The 19924-nt window shown below is 41.4% G+C and overlaps 1 protein-coding gene across 3 annotated transcripts; it reads right to left on the minus strand.

Moving 5' to 3' along the window:
* Positions 1-1060: 1060 nt before the first annotated feature.
* On the minus strand, positions 1061-4812 carry LOC143543047 (uncharacterized). 3 transcript variants are annotated; one of them, XM_077035481.1, is made up of 3 exons: positions 4626-4812; positions 2940-3162; positions 1061-2852 (listed from the first exon to the last, which is right to left on the minus strand). In XM_077035481.1, the coding sequence occupies exons 1-3, from the start codon at positions 4628-4630 to the stop codon at positions 1332-1334; spliced, it is 1749 nt and encodes a 582-aa protein (XP_076891596.1). In that variant the 5' UTR covers positions 4631-4812; the 3' UTR covers positions 1061-1331. The 3 variants fall into 3 exon arrangements, with proteins under 3 accessions (XP_076891596.1, XP_076891595.1, XP_076891597.1); XM_077035482.1 differs by having other exon boundaries at positions 1062-2852; positions 2940-3157; XM_077035480.1 differs by lacking the exon at positions 4626-4812 and having other exon boundaries at positions 2940-3614.
* Between the last annotated feature and the right edge of the window lie 15112 nt (positions 4813-19924).

Raw genomic sequence — 19924 nt, forward strand, 5'->3', positions numbered from 1 at the left:
AGAATATTTAACGTCATGTAACGCTATGCCAAAGGCTATTTGATATATCTTTTGTATTACTAAAATATATAGCAATATTTGAATATATGTTTAAATCTTTGATGTTTGAAAGAAAAAAACTATTAGAATCTTTGGAAGGAGGTGCTTTAACCGGCCAGTTATTTGACTTTTATTTCTTATTTTAAACGTTTTACATGAATAACAAAGAATTTAGAAAATAGTAGTTACTTAATAGTTTATACACATACCATTACCATTCACACATTATGTATACACTATTGAATCATACGACCGTATGATCTATTCGATCTATATGTGACATTAGTGCCCATATAACCTTATACGACTCGTATCATGTGTGAAAAATCCTTCTCATATGAATTTGATAACAACCCGTAGGTTCTTAAACGCACCTTATATTATACATGGTTAATACAGTCCTCTTTAGATCACTCATATATTCCGGCTAGAGACTGCCTTCACATGGTAAGCGGCTTCCGTCTTCGTCATAAACTCCGGCATTGAGTCTGGCTTACTACATATATCTGCAGCTGAATACAGAAGAGTCACAACAGCTAAAGCCAATGGTCTGAGAGGTTCTAATAGGTTTATCCACCATTTATTATATTATTTTATACAAAAATAATACAACCGATTCTATGGTGTAGTGGTTAGCACTCTGGACTTTGAATCCAGCGACCTATGTTCGACTCCCTGTAGGAGCTTTCTATTTTTTGTTTCAAAAACCAGTTTAAATTTGATATATAATAAAACACACATAAATAAAATAAAATCTATCTATATATAAAAAAACTATATTACATATCCACATAGAATATTCACTTGGTTTAAAGTTTTAAATATCTCATTGAGGGTTTAGCGAATCATTCTTGTTGTGGCGAGCATTGTAAAACGCCGAACCATTAATTTGTCTTGTGTAATCAATCTATGATTTTTCAGAGATGCACAAGTTTATCAATGTCCCGAAGAAAAAGGCGAAGGGTGATTCACTCTATTATTATTACAATTCTTTGGTGTTTGTGGAAGCCTCGCAATGACTTGGTCTTTAATCACAAGCCTACTTCACTTGTGAAGATAGTCGAAGATGTTAAAGTCGTTGGCTTTCTTTGGTTTAAAAACCGCTCGAGGAGTACAACTATTAGTTGGGAATTTAAATTTGTTAAAAACAAGTTTATCAATCAAAGACTACCAAAATCACAAAACAAAATGATGTTCATCTCACCAAAATAATCCAACTTTGTTGAAGGCAACTTTCATCACTTGTACATGATTTAATGACTACTATATAACTATGTACAATAACACAAGGTTTAAACTCTTTTTAAGTTATAACACTTCAAAGCAAGAGACTGATGATTACCACCATTTTGACACCGTTGTCGAGGCAGCCGTCTCGTCCTCTTTCCCCACCCGCTAAGACTTTTCTCCTCCAACGTCACCACCTCCCGACAATCACTTTCCTCAACCGGAGGCGGCCGCGGGGGGCTGAGCGCCACCGTCTGTCGCCTGCCCCTGCCACCTTTCCTCTTCGACTGCCAAGAAACACCAATACCGTTAAACGCCTCTTCAAATGTTTGAAGATCTTCAGTCACTTCTCGCCTTGATAAAGTAACAATTCCCGGTAACACGTCCCTTTGAAAATCTTTCCTCTGTCTACCTCTCTTTCCCACTCCCTTTTTGGTCACCGGTTTTCTCAATAAACCGTCTCCGTCTTCTTCGTTCTCTGTCACCATCACCGGCTTATAGCAGTGGTTATCCACCTCGGTTTCTTCCAGCTTTAATGTCATGTACTCAAACTCATCCATACCTTCAGGTATACTATCTTTAATATTAATACAATCATCAGATTCAATCACCTCTGCAAACCACATCAGCAAAGTACCAGCTGGCGGTGGATCAGACGATGAAATGGACACAATAGCCTCGGCTGCAGATTTAACAAGCTCCTGATCATCAGCATCTGTTTCAGGTTCAAGTGCTGCAGGAGTCTCTAAGTCAATCTCCGTTGAAGCAATATTAACAACGGTTTCTGGAACATTTGGTGTTGCAGAAATATCTTCTTCCTCATCAAAAGACATATTCAAATCAATCACATGTCTCAATTCTGAAACATGGTTATTTTTATCATTTTCAGTATTCTTGCCTTGATGGACGGCTGAATCTTGAACCGGGACCGGGACCCCGAGAATTTTTGTAATTCCATGGGAATTATCAGTTTGAAGCTTCTCAGATTTCTTGAAAAACTGCTGAGAATGTTGCTGCAACGAATCTAAGTTCATCTGATAAGGTGCTGTTTCTTTACCTTTGGTTTGTGTAAGCCAATGAGGCAACTGTGTTTCAAGATTCTTGATTCCGTTAGAAACTGCATGTGATGAAGTATTTTGATCCCATGAACAACGGCTACTTTCGCTGATTTCAACACCAAATAACGTTTTTCTCTTTAATAAATGCTCGTTAGCTTTATTCGGCGCAGCTTGTGAGTACCAAAACTGTGAATTTGTGGATAAATTTTGCCTATCACTGTTTTTAGTTATAAAAGATGCTGCAGAAGATGCCTCTTCCGTCTGAATCGGTTCGTTAAGATCAGCCAAATTAAAAGCTCTTTTTGTGCTTATATTATTAACATTTTTCACTGGCTGATTTTCTTCGTTATCATCTTCCACATCAGCAGGTAGTTCTAAATCAATCACTCTTCTCTGGGAACAAGCTTGATTTAAAAAATGACCCGAATTCGGTGCTTTTGCTGGTATTGTAAAACTGTAACAGTCTTTCATTCTGATTTCATTCATCAAGTCTCTCTGTCTTTTATAAACGCGATGAAGTTCTTGAAGCTAAAACATTAAAAAAAATATTTTTATGCAAATGAAACTCAATTATTTATACATAAAAGAAGACACAACTTGGAAAACAAAATGAACCTGATGCCTGAATATCGACTCCTGCTTCAAAATAGTTTGCCTCATTTGTTCTTTCGGATATCCCGGGTATCCGTCCATGGTTTGGCTCATCAAAAACGAGTTGTAACCCTGGTTTCGGTTATCATGATACGGGTCCCACATAACATTGAACAAGCCGTTGTTTAGATCCATCATGGAACTGTGAAAATATGTTTTAGCTTGTACCTTGGCTGCCATTCCTGCACTATAATCAAGTAACATAACAACTGTCATCATTTACAGTGATGAACAATATGCTTCCAGTTTTGCAAGTATGCACAAACTCAAAATTTGAATCAATTTCAAGATGTTGAATATGTGAAGCACAGATATGAATGATCCAACAAACTAGTGAAAACAAAATATCATCATATAAATCTCACCAAACAATTATATTAGTAAGGGTGTAAACGAGCCGAGCCCAAGCTTGACTCGATTTGACTTATGAGAGTTCGAGCTCAGCTCGTGAGTTGGGCTTGTTTATTATTTATTATTAAATTTTTATACATTCTTAATTATTATATATTTTAAGAATCATCTTAACAAGCCTACGTTCGGCTCGAGCTCATGCGCAATACCTTAAGCAAGCCAAAGTTCGGCTCGATACCGGCTACGAAGTGTGAGATTAATACATAGAAGTCCAAAAGAGTTACAACTTAAAATACACTAGGCTCGTTAAGGCTAAACAAGCTTTATTTGAGGCTCGGGCTCTGCTCAGGCTCGATAAGGATCGGCTCGTTTCGAGCTTTTTATCACCATGATTTCGAGTAGCTCACGAGAGACTCGCCTCATTTGCACAATGCAATTAGGGGTGTAATTGTGTAAACGAGCCGATCCGGAGGTTGACTTGTTTTGACTTACGAAGCTCGAGCTCGGCTTGTGAGTTGTTTTTTCAAGCTCGGGCTCGGGTCGTTTATTATTTATTAATTAAGTTATATACGTTTTTAATTAAATTATATATTTTGGGAAACACCTTAAAACGAGCTGACCCAAGGTTGACTTGTTTTGACTTTCGAGAGCTCGAGCTCGGCTTGTGAGTTGTTTTTTCAAGTTCGGACTCGGGCCGTTTATTATTTATTAATAAATCTATATACATTTTTAATTAAATTATATATTTTAGGAAACACCTAAAAACGAGCGTAAGCTCGGCTCGAGCTCGTGTCAAACAAGTCAAAGCTCTGCTTGAGCTCAGGTTGTGCAATTTGAAACTAATACATAGAATTCTAAAAGAAGTAAAACTTAAAAATACACAAAGCATGACAAGCCTAATCGTGCTTCCCATACAAGGCTCGACCTCAACTCGATAACTAAATTAGCTTTATTTGAAGCTCATGCTCGATAAAGCTCTACTCGTCTGGAGCTTTTTATCGATCATGGAACTGTGAAAATATGTTTTAGCTTTCTCGAGTAGTTCGCGAGTACGCTTGTATACATGAGGATGCAATCTCTCTCTATCAAATATAGATAATAATAAAGTAACTTTTGATGTTTCACACTTAATCCACCAAACAATTTTCACATAAAAGGAAACCAAATCAAATCAAACACAATAATAATAATAATAATAATAATAATAATAAATTGAATTATGAATCTAACAAGCAATTAATTAAAACTAACAACAAAATCTAACCTAATTTAAGTGATAACAATCAAAGACGAATCTACCTCATTCCGTTGAAATTAAGCTCCGTAATTTTGTGAATAGAGTTTTAAAATAATAATAATAATAATAATAATAATAATAAATCTGCGATCCGCTGGGCCACTGTTCTGATCAAACAGATACGAGAAAGAGAGTGATTTGAGATAAGATATAGATAGATAGATATAGATATATAGATATAGAGAGAGAAAGAGAGTAATAGTAATATAGTTTCTCTCTCTAGAAATGAGAGAGAATTAGAATTGGAAATGGAATGAAGTGAGAGAGAGAAGAGGGTTGTTGTTTTGTTTGTCAAGATGTGGTCTCTGAAACACATAAATTTCATTGCTTATTTGCCCACCAAATCTCAATATATAATTCTCAACTATATTTATTTATATTTATATATATAGAGAGAGAGAGAGAGAGAGAGAGAGAGAGAGAGAGCTATACATACATTCACTCATATATACTCACATATATGTGTTTGTATATCACTCCATATTTCTAGATTCTCTCTTTCTTTCCGCCTTATGTCCCTTTTGGCCTTTTGCCTTTACATAATTTCTTATTATTATTATTATTATTATTATTATTATTAGAAAAATTGGTTTTTATAGGTCTAAATTATCGTCTTTGGTCACTGTCGGTCCTAACTAACAAATTGATTGCTGACGGTCCCAACTTTTAACGTATTTGTTTCTAACAATCCGCGACTAACAGAATTCTAACGTCATTAGTTTCAGGTCGCCGGAAAAAACGTTTGTGGCCGGAAAACACACATTTTTTCCCGAAAACTCAACAATTTTGTCTCAAACATCATGGTAACTTTGTATCGTACTTTTAGGAACATTTTTCTAGTAAAAGCCCCAATTATTGAGGTCGTCAGAACCCTAGAACCATCGTTGGAATCAGTTGATTGTGCTTAAGTGATGGTGGTGGTGGTGGTGTTCAGGTGGTGTTTTCCAGCAAAAAAAATGGTTTTCCCGGAAAAAACGTTTTCTGGCGACCTGAAACTGACGGCGTTAAGATTATGTTAGCCGCGGACCGTTAGGAACAAATACGTTAAAAGTTGGGACCATCAGTGACCAATTCGTTAGTTGGGACCGGCAATGACCAAAAGGCAATAGTTTGGACCAATAAAAACCAATTTTCGTTATTATTGTTATTACTTAGCTGAGAGGTGGGTTTTCTCGTAATCAAAAGACGAATGTATTCTAATGTATAGTGGCAAAGTGTAAGCTTAATCAAAGAAGTGGTTGAAGTCACAGAAGGATATTTTAGGTGTGTCTGAACTCAATACATATGAAAAAAATTTAGACCAAATTGCAAAAATTTGCACTACTAAGCGAAGAAATTAAATGACCAGAGACACTCTGGGTCCTTCATAACCTTCGCCTCTGCTAATGTAATAACTTAGTTAGTGGCTTATTTGGAGGATTCGTTGTCCGTGCAAAAGAAAAAACCATAGATTTTTGTTTTGGCTTAGTGGTAGCGAGATTACTTCTCTTAAAAGAGGTCGTTGGTTGATGCATCGGTGGTGGTTTTACCTGATTGATGGGATTTTCACCTAAAGGGTTTTTAAGTTGAACTTGAAGCGTTAAATAAATAGGGACAGTTGAAATCCATCACACGTAGGTTTGGAAAAAAATTGTTGAATAAAATATTATCATTACATAGTTAGACATATTAGTGATAATATTAAATAATTGATTGATAGTTAGTAATTAGTATGCAAGATCCAATGCTATTGTCTGATGTCTATACAATATTTATGTCTAAGAAATCATTTAGGTAATTATTGACCAAATTTAATGGGATGCTAATAATTTCCGGCCTTTATTTTCAAAGTTGAACAACTATTTATATACATACTCTACTTATTAAAAAGTAATAAACTTAATAAAAGATTTTCTATGAGATAATTAGTCGGTCACTAAAGAGTCTTTGGAGTTTGGTCTGTTAACACAAGGTGTTTAACAAATTTGTTTTCACATAATTGATGAGTTCAAGTCTTGTGATTGATAAAAAAATATATATATACACTAGTAAGAGTGTTCGCAGCGTTGCGGCGGGACACGACTGTGATTCGGTCAATAGCGGATCGTTCTGTTACCGACATTTTCTATATCAAAATTTGTTTCGGTATTATTTTCGATACCAAAAATTGAAATTTTATACAACAATATTAGCCAGAAAGAAAATAATTTAAGCAGCAATATACGTATTTAATTATTTTTGTTTGTCTGTGTTTCATTATGGTATCAAATTTTGTATTTTAATCAAACATTTGTTTTAAGAACATTTTAAGAGCTTGTAGTCCAATTTAAAAGTGAATAAATAATTGAAAGTCTTTAACTATAAGAATCAAGATCAATGTAAAAATAAACTTTTGTAAGCCTACAAAATAAGCTTTTGAAAGTCTTACCAGGACCCATTAATAACTGACATGTAACCATAGGGACCAAGAAAAACGCACAATTTTAACTGAACTAAATACTGTGGCTTAATTAGTTGAGCACAAATGAGTTGTATTATTTAATATTTGATGGTTTAAGGGAGTATTTGTTGTCATTGAACATGGTTTTTCACAACACAATTACAATAACATTCACCATTATATGGCTATTAGTTTGGTTTAATACATCTTCTAATCTATATATGACAACATTTACCAATAAGTCAAAAGTCAACCAACAGCGTGCATACCAGGCTATGTCCACCTCCAGTTAATCCACCACACCAGCAAGGTTGCCGCCAGTCAGTAACATATTAAGGAGAGAATTAACCACTGCACCGCCGCCACTACCGTCACCTCTCGTTCTTGCGTTATGGATAGCATTAACCATGAATCCTAATAAGCTACCACGAGTAGACGCATTTCCATGTTCTACAGCTTGAACAAAACAAAAGATCATGGTTCCTATTCAATCATATTTCCTCCTAAACTGGTTTATAACCCGAACTGGCTTGGGCCAAGTTGGTCTTCACCCGTTGCTAACTAAACTGCTCCGTGTATAAACTGAATTGGTTTCAATTCATTAACTAATGTGTACACCTCTATGCGAAACACTAACCAACCTTTTTAAAGAGCTATATATAACATTTTGGTGCTACTTGTTATACGATTCGGCGAATAATTCTTAAAGAGAGTTAGCATCTTAATCAATAAATACTTCACTTCTTGGTATATCTAAAAATGGGTTTATAATTGGATAAGTGGTATATACAAACATGAATAATAAAAGGTTTGGTTTCAGTTTGTCGTGGAAATATGTTATAAATAACAAACAGTTATACAAAAAAAAGGCTCTACAAGATATAACATGAATTATATGTCATCCTTATCATAGTAATTGATCTAAATAGTTGGTTCAAATATGCATTTATTAAAATTTTGGTTCAAATATATTTATTAGTAACCCAAAATGAGCCAAGCCAAACCAGCTTCTTATGCAAATAATGTTGAGTTTAGAAAGTCAAACCTGATTGTTATGGGCATCGCAATAAAAAACTTATGACAATCCATGATTGATGATTCAACTCTTTATCTGTACGAACCGAACCGAACCAAAACTGGAAAAAAACAAAAAAAAAAACTGAAATGCAATAAAAAATGAAACCGAATTACCGAAACAAAAAACTGGAAAAACTAAAACCAAACTGTAACCAAGAATCATTAAAATAAAAAAAAACCGAACCAAAAAACTAAACAAAACTAAAAAGAAACTAAAAACCGGAACCAATCCGAACGGTTTCTAAAATTTAAAACAGATATTTCGCAAATTATTTTGTTTGAGCCCAAACTGAGCCTAGCCAAACCAACTTGTTATGCAAATAATGTTGACTTTAAAAAGTCAAACCTGATGGTTATGGGCATCGCAATAAAAAACTTATGGCAATCCATGATTCATCTCTCTGTCTGTACGAACCGAACCGAACCGAACCAAAACTGAAAAAAAAAATAACTGAAATGCAATAAAAAAATGAAACTGAATTACCAAAACAAAAAAATGGAAAAACTAAAACCAAACTGTAACCAAGAATCATTAAATTAAAAAAAAACGAACCAAAAACTAAACAAAACCAAAAAGAAACTAAAAACCGGAACCAAACCGAACGGTTTCTAAAAGTTAAACAGATAGTTCGCAAATTATTTTGTTTGAGCCCAAACTGAGCCAAGCCAAACCAGCTTGTAATGCAAATAATGTTGACTTTAGAAAGTAAAACCTGATTGTTATGGCCATCGCAATAAAAAACTTATGACAATCCATGATTTATCTCTCTATCTGTACGAACCGAACCGAACCAAAACTGAAAAAAAAATAATAACTGAAATGCAATAAAAAATGAAACCAAATTACCGAAACAAAAAACTGGAAAAACTAAAACAAACTGTAACCAAAAATCATTAAATAAAAAAATAACGAACCAAAAACTAAACAAAATAAAGAAACTAAAAACCGGAACCAAACCGAACGGTTTCTAAAAGTTAAACAGATAGTTCGCAAATTATTTTGTTTGAGCGCAAACTGAGCCAAGCCAAACCAGCTTGTTATTCAAATAATATTGACTTTAGAAAGTCAAACCTGATTGTTATGGGCATCGCAACAAAAAAACTTATGACAACCTGGCCCGGACTTTACTTTAATATATATAACACAATACATATGGCTGAGAAAAGAACAAGTACGAACAGGTAAGCCTGTAAACAAACTGAGTGTTCAGTGAACCATTTGGCGGGAAGTATGTTCATCTAATAAACAAACGAACATGAACACAACCTTTTGTTCATTTAGTTAAACATACAAACATGAATACGTCTTGTTCGTTCATTTTGCGTTCGCTTATGTCCGTTCGTTTTGCATTTATTAAAATGTTGGTTCAAATATATTTATTACTAACATTAATTTAGAATCAATTTGAATTTCGTGTTTGAAAAACCTTTATTTGGACTATTGGATGTAATGATCATGGTATTTTATACTTTAACTTGGGAATACGTTTACTTTTTGTAAGTGTTCATTCATGTTCATAAACCGTTGAATGTTAACAAACGAACACGAACCGTTCGTTTTCTTACCAAAAGGAACATAAACAATAAAGCATGTTCGTTTAAGCGGTCGTTTGTTCAGTTAAAGTTAGACGTAAGAACACGAGTGGATGTGCTAAAAAAACTAACCTTGTTTTCTCAGTGTCCCAGCTCTTCATTGTTAATGCTTTTAGCACATGTTAGAGCTGCATCATGCGTTCCATAGGTGATAAATCCATAATCTTTTCTTCGGGTTGCAGGAAAATTATGTGCAAGTTCAATTTTTTCCACTTTCCTGTATTTCTTGAGTAGATCCCGCACTCGAACCACATCCCAAGAAGCAGGCAAGCCCGTCCACAAAAACAGCTTCACCTGGTCAAAACAAGGTCAACATCTTCAATGTATAAAATATGGCATCCTCAAGTGAAACAGAAGAAACAATATCATGACAGCCAAAACAACAAACGGAAAGCAGTGTACACAAACAAGCATGCCATGTGAAGAAACGTGGATCGACTCACTGGTAGACGATCTACTTTCCTCGGGTATGATTATGCTATCTCACCGATGGTTTCTCTTGGATCTGGGTTCTTCCACCTACAAAATGAACAGCACCGTCAACTTACCCCTCAGAAAGGGACAGAGGGGTCCTCTTTGGGGTAACCCTCCGGTGTGAGAATAAGTATTTGTGGAGAAGATAATAATATCCCGATAAGGAAATCTGGAGAGTATTGCTTAATAGCTGAATACTCTGTGTGATTGTGTTACTGGATGTAACTGTCTGTGATTGAAGGTAATTGAATATGATTGAATGTGATATGATGATGTTACTGGCTGTAACTGTGAATGATTCAGTCTCCCTCCTTGTGGAGTTGATGCTGTATTTATAGTGCTAGGGTTTCCACTGATTGGGCTCAGCCTTGTTGGCCTCCTCCAATTGCTCTGCGCCACGTGTCCTCTGGGACACCTGGTGCTTTCTCATTGGTTATAATCACGTGGTAGCACATGGGTTATGCTGAGTTGTCCACCTTTCATTTGGCAGCTGTCAACATCAGCATATTCTTATTCCTTTAAAAGATACCTTCTGGAAGGTTGTCTGACGTGCACAATCAAGGTTGCCCTAATCCTGATTTGGATAAGGACGAGGTTGATTATGTGCATGTGTGATATGCGCCAATCCTGAGGATGCGCGAGGTCTTCTCTTTATTCTCACGCGCAGATGTTTCATGCACAGATGTGATATGCACGAGCATGTGATATGCGCCGCGCGCTGATGCGCCGCGCGCATATGTGATATGCGTGAGCATATGTGTGCCTGGGCATATGATGCCTGAGCATGTGTGGTGCCTGGGCATATGATGCCTGAGCATGTGTGGTGCCTGGGCATATGATGCCTGAGCATGTGATGCATGAGCATATGTGATATGCGCCATGCGCATAGGTTTTGGCTTTGTGACTTCTTAATGTCTTGATCTCAAGCCTCTTGTCTATATCTTGTGGGTTGACCCGCCTTGCTCGGTGTTGAGGCGGGTACATACCTCTTCAAGCCCCCCCAGTCTAATGTGTGTCTTGTCTCGCGCGAGCGAGGCAAGATAGATATTAGACTTAACAGTTTGTTTTTTTAATAGGGGTTTGTCTTTTTCTTCTTATTAGTCACCGTTGCGCGAAATTCTATCCTCTTGGTTGCAAACGAATCGTCCCTGGACGTGGTTGGTTGTTGCTGACGTGGGCCAGTGATGGAGACGTGTCAGGCTTTTCGTGTGCTCGAGGTGCTACAGTTGCCTTTCGTGTCCCCTCACATGCTGTCAGGGACACGTGTCGCGCTCGCGTTGGTCCGTTCCTGCGAGTGGTGGCGCGTGAACTCTGGCAGCAGCCGTATAGTTTCCTTTCATGTCCCCTCACACAGTGTCAGGGACACGTGTCGCGCTCGCATTGGCTTAGACCTGCGAGTGGGGGCGCGTGAAGTCCGTTCAGCACCAAAATTTCTCTCTCCTGGGCCTATAAAAGCCAGCCCTTAGAGTTTTTTTATCCTTCATCTTCTTGTTTATTCTTCTGAGTTTTTCTTTCTTTGTCTTCTGATTATCTTTGCTCTGCTTCCCAAATATCTGTTATTCAGAAGCAATCTTTGTTCGTTGTCACAGTTGTATGTCTGATAGTTCAGACAATACAATCTCCCCCATCCATTGCCGTAGAAAATCGTTAGTAATGTCTACATTGAAGAAGACCGGCAAGGGGAAGAAGGCTGCTGAGGGCTCATCGGAGGAGGTAGGGAGGACCAAGGCGGTGAAGAGGTGGAATGAAATCCCCTGCAAATTGAGGCAGGCTGATCTTGACAGCCTTATCGCCTCTCAGGGTTTTCCCACCCTGTTTGGCTGCATGTTGCCTGTGGCCGGGCAAACGGCGGCAGACCCGCCTACCGGCTATATATCCCTATATAGCCATTTTTTCACCCACTGCAACCTTCGTCTCCCGATGACAAGGTTTGTGGGTGCACTGCTTCAGTTCTATGGGATTCATATATCCCAAGTCCATCCGTTTGGACTTGTGCGCATGACTCACTTTGAGTTCATGTGCAAATCCCAGCGCGAGGAGCCCACCCCTCGGCGCTTTCAGTTTTTTTACAAGCCCAAGATCCAAGACTCTTGGTTCTATTTTATTCCTCGCAGTCAGAAGGTGAAGTGCTCCACTGTTTCATTCAAGAGCCTTCATGACTGGTCTGAGAGGTTTTTCTATATAAGGGCTGGTGTGATCCCCATCCGCATGACTATGCGCGCGACTTATTCTGCGCCTGCGGATGTGGGTGTTCTCAAGAACCCAACTGGCGCCTGGGTTAATAAGTTGACCGCTGAACCATCCCCCGCCAAGAACATTTGTGAGGAGGCTCTGGTGGGGGTTGGTATGAGCAGGAGGTGGGCGGACAGCGCGCTTGAGCCCGTTATCCAAGTCGACGGGTTGTGTAAGTTTATCTCATTGCTTTACTTCTGCGCGAATATAATTGTTTTTACTGATATCATTTGACTTGTTTTGTGCAGTCACCAAGGAGTACATCCACGCCGCATATGATGAGCATATGGAGGGTGGCTCCGTCGCGCTCGGCGCTGGGGAGGTTGGTTTCCCGGATCGCTTTGATGACATGTTCATCCCTGTTGATCTGGGATTTGTCTTCGACAGCGATGCGCCTGGTAAGCCTTTGTACTTATGCATTTTCCTTTATAATACCAAATTTTGCTAACACTTCTGTTGCATGTATTGTAGATGCGCTCGAAAACTACGAGCTGGAGCTCGCGGAAGAGGAGGAGGAGGAGGCGCCCCAACTAAAGCGTAAAGCTAAGGGGAAAACTGGCGCAGGGGCCAGTAAGAAACAGAAAAAAGATGTTGCCCCTGTTGTTCAGGATCCTCCTACCCGGGCGGGGGGATTTAGGAAAACCCAGGAGTTTACCACCAAGGTTTCCTTGTCTTCCCTGCCTCAAAAAGTGGGCAGACCTCCTGTCCACCTGAGGCATGGTGCCACTACCTCCTCCCTTCGCGCGGCGGAAAAGGGAAGCGGTGTTGCGCCTTCGACAGGTATACTTTGCTTATCCTTTGCTTCTTTTATGGTTCTATGAGCGCGATTCTGATTGAATTACTAATGAATCTTTGCTCACTCAAATGTTTGTAGAGCCGGCGACAGCGCAAGAAGATGCCGAGGCTGCGCCGGAGGTTGCTTCGAAGTCCCCCGTTTTACCCTCAAAGAAGGGTAGAATGGACTTCATGGCGATGTTTGCTGCGCGAACGGAGTTGCGCCAAGGTACGTATTGCGCTCTTATTTTCTGACTCTTTTAGATCAAGTCCTGAACCATTTCTTGTTGTTGATTTTTCATAGAAGCCGTAGCTGGTGCACAAGCTTCTGGCGGCATTCCTGGCGCCGTTGCCAGCGCCGTTGGCTCTGCTCCTGCTCCTGCAAGCGATGAATCTCCCCTCATCGGGATTACTAAGGAGCAGGAGGCCGCTTTGCGCGCCGACCTGGCGGCGTCGAGACCTCCCTCACCTCCTCCTGCGCACAGCCCTCCCTGCGAGACCGATTTTGATTCTAGGTCGCAGGAGAAGAGGCCTATTTCAGAGGAGGGTGAGGAGTTTGAAGTTGAAGACTCCGCAGGCGCCCGCGCCAGCCCTGCAGCGCCACGAGGTTTCGCGGCGGAGCCCTCTCGTAGGGCTGGCGATGACTTTTCTGCTTCATCCCCGCAGGTATAGGTTATTTTTTGTTCCGCTGCGCGGACTTCCATCTTAGTGTTTTGATAACTTAGATAATTACTTTGCTTTTGCAGGAAGCCGATCACATTTACCGCCCGAGATGGAATATAACTGAAGACAGCACCTTTCAGTCCATGGGTGTGTGTGCGGAATTCTGGGCTCATGCTGTGCCTCCAACTGAAAGGAGGTTCCAGGAGGACCGCGCTCGCGACGACCTGCTCAACGACCATATGTTTGCTGGGTCGGCCTTCTTTGCTGCCTCCCAAGAGCTTCGCTCTGATTACGTAAAAGTACGTGATGCTCTTGCGGAAGCCAAGCAAGAGGCTAAGGTGTCTGCTTGGCATCTTTCTGATGCTCGCGAGAGAGCTGAGAAGCTCCAAGCCGAGCTCAGTGAGAACAGAGCCAGTGCCAACAGCGCCTTCGTGAAGCGCGGTCATGAGCTTCAGGCTGCGCGGGAGAAGCTGCAGGCGGCGGAGGCGGACGCGGCCAAGTACTCGCGCCGAGCGCGCGAGTTGGAGCTTGAGGCGGAGGCGCGTGACCAAGCTCTTGTCCAGTCTATAACTGAAAAATCATCACTGGAGAGTGAGGTTGCGCGCCTGAAGAGGGAGCTGGCGGCCGCGCAGGCCGATAAAGATGAGGCCTTGGCGACGGCAGCGTCTAGCCAGGAAGCACTTGATGCTGCGCGGGCGGAAAAAGAAGAATCCTTGGCGGCGGCAGCGTCCGACAAAGAGGAGCTGAAAAAGACTAAGGAAACTGTTGAGTTATTAAACTCTCAGGTTCCTGCCCTCGAGACGTCTGTTGCTGGCCTCGCGCAGGATCGCCAATGGCTGATCTCACAGGGCATGACTCGTTGCGCTTACGCGATGAAATACTCAGGCGAGTTTCAGGCCCTGGTGATGGATTGCAACGCTGCCGCGCGCTTGGTGGGCCGAGCTGAAGGGTTCACGGATGGTTATGAATATGGCATGTTGAAGAAGAACCCATCCGAGTACCCTTATCAGAGCGACGCTGCCTGCGCGGAGATGGCCACGATGGGGGAGAAGTATATGAATACTCCTATTCCCATCCTTGCGCAGGTATTTTAACCTTAATGAGATTACCTTGACTTATTTGCTAAGTCTTTTTGTACTCATATTTTTGCTTATGATTTGCAGATATCCGCGCTTGCTGACCAGCCCGATCTCGCCGCGCTAAAGAAATTACTTGACGAGTGCGAAGGGGCTGGTGGCGGCGATGATGGCGCGGGGAATGCTGGCGTTGCTAGCGGCTCTGGCGTGGCCAAAGGATCCGCTCCTGACACTGTTGTGCTAGAAGACTCCATTCAAGATGAACAACTTGACTATGGTCAGTTTGGAGAAGACGAGGAGCAGGCTGCGCCAGATGCTGAGGGCGATGATGAGGATTATGAAGAGGCTGACGTCGACGTGGAGACTTGAGAAGCCCTTCATGTTTTTTATTTTTATTTGTAATTTGTATCTTATCTTGTAAACTTGTAAATTTCAATGGAATGAAATTTTGTTCTTCCCTTCTTCGCATCTTGCGCATTCCCCATTCATCTCTTTATATTGAATGTTTGCTTGTTGAATATAAGATATGCTTGCACGTTGGAATAAGAACAAGGTTGTAAGGAATTTTATTATACTTAACCCTTGTCATATTATAAGTGATTTTGCCATATCTTGATATTGTTGACACGTGTCTTGGCGTTTTCATTATTCCTGTTTTGCGCGACGTTATCGCGCATGGAATTATGAGTTTTTTAGCCTTTACGTATCAATATGTGTTGCTCAGATATCCATTACAATTGCATGCGCGACCTCGACCTGAAACCTTAACAACTATGTTTTGGCATTTGCTTTGCCTTAGTTGTGTTTAGGTATTTTTATGGTCAGGGTGCGCAGTATGTAGGATGGATGTTGTGAGTGATTTGAGCTAAGGCTCACATTATTGGGCTAAGGCCCTGACGTTTTAGAGTTAAGACTCGTTAACGCGTTTGAGCTTGAAGCTCGCGCATGTATGTTTTACTTCGTTTTATTTCATTTTGATGTCAATACAATGTTGTCATATTGCTCAAAATTAATAAAGGGAAGTGTGAAACATGTATGCAAAAGGTAATAGAATTGGGCTAAGGCCCTGACGTTTTAGAGTTAAGACTCGTTAACGCGTTTGAGCTTGAAGCTCGCGCATGTATGTTTTACTTCGTTTTATTTCATTTTGATGTCAATACAATGTTGTCATATTGCTCAAAACTAATAAAGGGAAGTGTGAAACATGTATGCAAAAGGTAACAGAATCCACATTAAGAGAAGATAGCGCGTATCATTATTTATAATGGTTTAAAAAGCCTTGATTACAAACTTGACATTTTTACATGAAACATTTTCTAAGCTGTGCCGCGTTCCATGCGCGCGGGATCTTCTTTCCATTCAAATCTTTTAAAGCGTATGCGCCTTTTCCCAATTCTTCCGAGACTTGATAAGGTCCCTCCCAATTTGGGGACATTTTTCCCGGGGGTATCGCGCGGCTAGCTTCATTGTTTCGAAGGACAAAATCATTTTTCTTGAAGTGGCATTCTTTCACGCGCTGGTTGTAATATTTTTCCAGCTTTTTCTTGTACTTGGCTTCACTGATGATAGCCGCCTCTCTGCGCCCTTCAAGTAAGTTGAGATCCAACCGTCTTTCGCGCTCGTTATCAATCTTGCTCATCATGAGCACTCTATGGGATGGGCATCCAATTTCTGCTGGAATCATTGCCTCTGTTCCATAGGTTAGGCTGAACGGGGATTCGCCATTGCTGGTTTTGCTTAATGTCCTGTGTGCCCACAGGACATTAGGTAGCTCTTCGACCCAAGAATGGGATTCTCCCTCCAACCTTTTCTTCAGCCCATTTAACAAGCTTTGGTTCGCGCGTTCCACTTGTCCATTCCCCTGAGGGTGATAAACTGAAGTGAAAATTTGGTTGATGCGCAATTCCTTGAGCCAGCTGGATATCTTCTTGTCAGTGAATTGCTTGCCATTATCGCTCACAATTTCCATGGGCAAGCCAAAACGGCATATGATGTTGCTCCAGATAAACTGCTTCATCGCTTCGGCTGTTATTTTTGCTAGTGGCTTGGCTTCAACCCATTTTGTGAAATAGTCTACTGCCACTACCAAAAATTTTACTCGCCCAGGCGCTTGCGGTAGGGGACCCACAATGTCGATTGCCCATTTGTGGAAAGGCCATGCGGAGGTCATCGGAATCAAGTTGTTCTTTGGCCGCATGGTGTTTGGCGCATAGCTCTGACATGCTTTGCATTTTTTGATCTCTTTTAGAGCGTCCAAGTACATGCCAGGCCAATAGTAACCTGCGCTCATTGCCTTGGCAACCACCATGCGCGGGCCAGCATGTATTCCACAGATTCCTTCATGTATCTCTCTGATCACATAGCTTGCTTCCTCAGCATCTAGGCATTTCATGAGCGGCCCAAGATAGGAGCGTCGATATAATGTACCATCAAGCAGTTCATAGTTCTGCGCCTTGTGTCTTATCTTCCTCGCTTGCGCGCGATCATCTGGTACCTTTCCCTCCTTCAAGAATTCCATTATTGGAGTTATCCATGATGAAGGGGTTGTATGAGTTACCAGGACAGACTTCGCTACCACCGACGGGTTGCTCATTACTTCTACTCTGACATCTTTGCCAAAGTGATCGAAGCTGGTTGATGCCATCTTGCTCAGCGCGTCAGCAGATTTGTTTTCACTGCGCGGAATATGAATGATTCTGAAGCAGTTAAATTGCTCGATGAGCTTTTTCGCCTGCTCTAGATACAGAGGCATGGTGTTCTCCTTGGCATCATAAAGGCCATTGACCTGTGCTGCTACCAAGTATGAATCAACATGTGCCTCTAGCTTTTTCACTCCGAATTTGTGCGCGATGCGGAGGCCAGCCAGCAAGGCTTCATACTCAGCTTCATTGTTGGTGCTCTTGAAGTCCAACCTGATGGCGTAAGTATATTCATGATTCTCTGGATCCACCAGCTTGAGGCCTGCGCCAGACCCTTCGTTGTTTGAAGCTCCGTCAGTGAACAAACTCCAAACATTTTCTTCGTCATTGGCTCGCGGAGGGTCTACCTCGCGCTGAGCCTCTTCAATTTTTCCTTCGGGGACCTCGGCAATGAAATCAGCCAAGACTTGTCCCTTTATTGCTGGACGGGGCTTATAGGAGATCGTGTGCTCTCCTAATTCCAGCGCCCACTTTGTCAGCCTTCTGAGAGCGCGGGACGGCGCAAGACTTGCTGGATGTTGTAACCAGTCAGAACTTCAATGGGATGACCATTGAAATATCTATGAAGCTTGCGCGACGCGTGTGTTAGTGACAAAACTAACTTTTCCATGATGGAGTAGCGCGTCTCAGGATCTGTCAGCACCCGACTCACATAGTATATTGGTGTTTGGATTCCCTTGCGATCCACCAATAATACTGCGCCGATGGCGCGCTCTCCTGCTGATAGGTACAATGTCAAAGTTTCACCAGGAAGTGGAGCTGTGAGCGCGGGCAAATTTATCAAACTTTCTTTTATCTCACTGAAAGCCTGCTCGGCCTCAGGAGTCCATTTGAATTGGCTTTTCTTTAAGCAATTCCTCAATGTGTTGACAAATGGGGTAGATTTGCTTGCATGGTTCGCTAGGAACCTGTTGATTGAAACCAATCTACCATTCAGCTTCTGGACTTCCTTCATGGTGGATGGCGAAGGCATGTCAAGGATGGCCTCCACCTTCTCAGGGTTCACCTTAAAACCATCCTTGGTGACCATTACACCCAAAAATTTTCCTTCTTGCACGCCGAAAGTGCATTTGCTCGGATTGAGCTTCATGTTAACTTCCTTTAGGCGCCCAAGGGTTTCCTCGATGTCCTTGAGCATCTGTTTTTCCTCCCTGCTTTTGATCACCAAATCATCCACATAGACTTCTAGGTTTCTTCCAATTTGCTCGTTGAAAACGGCATCCATAAGTCTTTGGTAGGTGGCGCCCGCATTCTTCAAACCAAAGGGCATTTTTGTGTAGCAAAAAACACCCTTGTCGGTTCTAAATGCGGTCTTGTCCTCGTCTTGTGGTGCCATTTGAATCTGGTGATAGCCCTTGTAGGCATCCAGGAAACATTTGAGCTTGAATGGCGCCACGGAGTCCACCTTTGCGTCGATGTTTGGGAGAGGGTAACAATCTTTTGGGCACGCTTTGTTGAGGTCCTTGAAGTCAATGCACATCCTCCACGACCCGTTACTTTTCTTTACCATCACAGGATTGGCTACCCATGTCTGGTATCGTATCGGGCGGATGATGTTTGCGCGCAATAGATCCTCAACCTGCTCATTCATGGCCCTCGCTTTCTCATCCCCCATGACTCTCTTCTTTTGAGCAATTGGCTCTACAGACTTGAACGTGTTGAGAGAATGTTGTGCCAGGTCTCGCGGAACCCCAGTCATATCAGAGTGTTGCCACGCGAAGACTGACATATATGCTGTGAGCAACCTTTTCATTCTCAACCTTGTGTCGTCTGATATCGTTGCGCCAATTGTGATTTTCTACTCCGGGAAATTTGGGTTTAGAATCCATTCCTCTGGCGCGTTGTCTGCCATTGGAAGTTTCATTCTCCCCTCCCGCTGAGTACTTGTCACTGCGCACAAATGATCTCGGTATACAAAAGTTACACCTGTTGGTGTTGGGAACCCCAATGCGCCGTGCGCTGGCGACGGTATGGCGTTGAATTGGGCAATCGTTTCCCTACCCAAGATCATATTGTGGGAAGAAGTGGTGGGCAAGACCAGGAAGTTAACAACTTCGGCTCGCTTGTGTTTCTCATCCCCCATGGTTAGTTCAAATTGTATTTGACCTAGGGGATGAATGATTTCATTTGAAACACCCGAGATCGGGGCATTCACAATTTCAAGCCTTGCCTGGTCTGCCGGATCCAGTTTCCTGAAACATTGCTCATACATGATGTCTGATTCGCTGCCAGTGTCAACCAGGACTTTTGACACTTCGTAATGAGCAATGTGTGTAGTGATGACAAGAGGACTG

The sequence above is a fragment of the Bidens hawaiensis genome, unplaced genomic scaffold, assembly GCF_021521415.1.
Source record: "Bidens hawaiensis isolate Kalapana, Puna unplaced genomic scaffold, B.hawaiensis_p1.1 tig00013016_1, whole genome shotgun sequence".
Classification (NCBI taxonomy): domain Eukaryota; kingdom Viridiplantae; phylum Streptophyta; class Magnoliopsida; order Asterales; family Asteraceae; genus Bidens; species Bidens hawaiensis.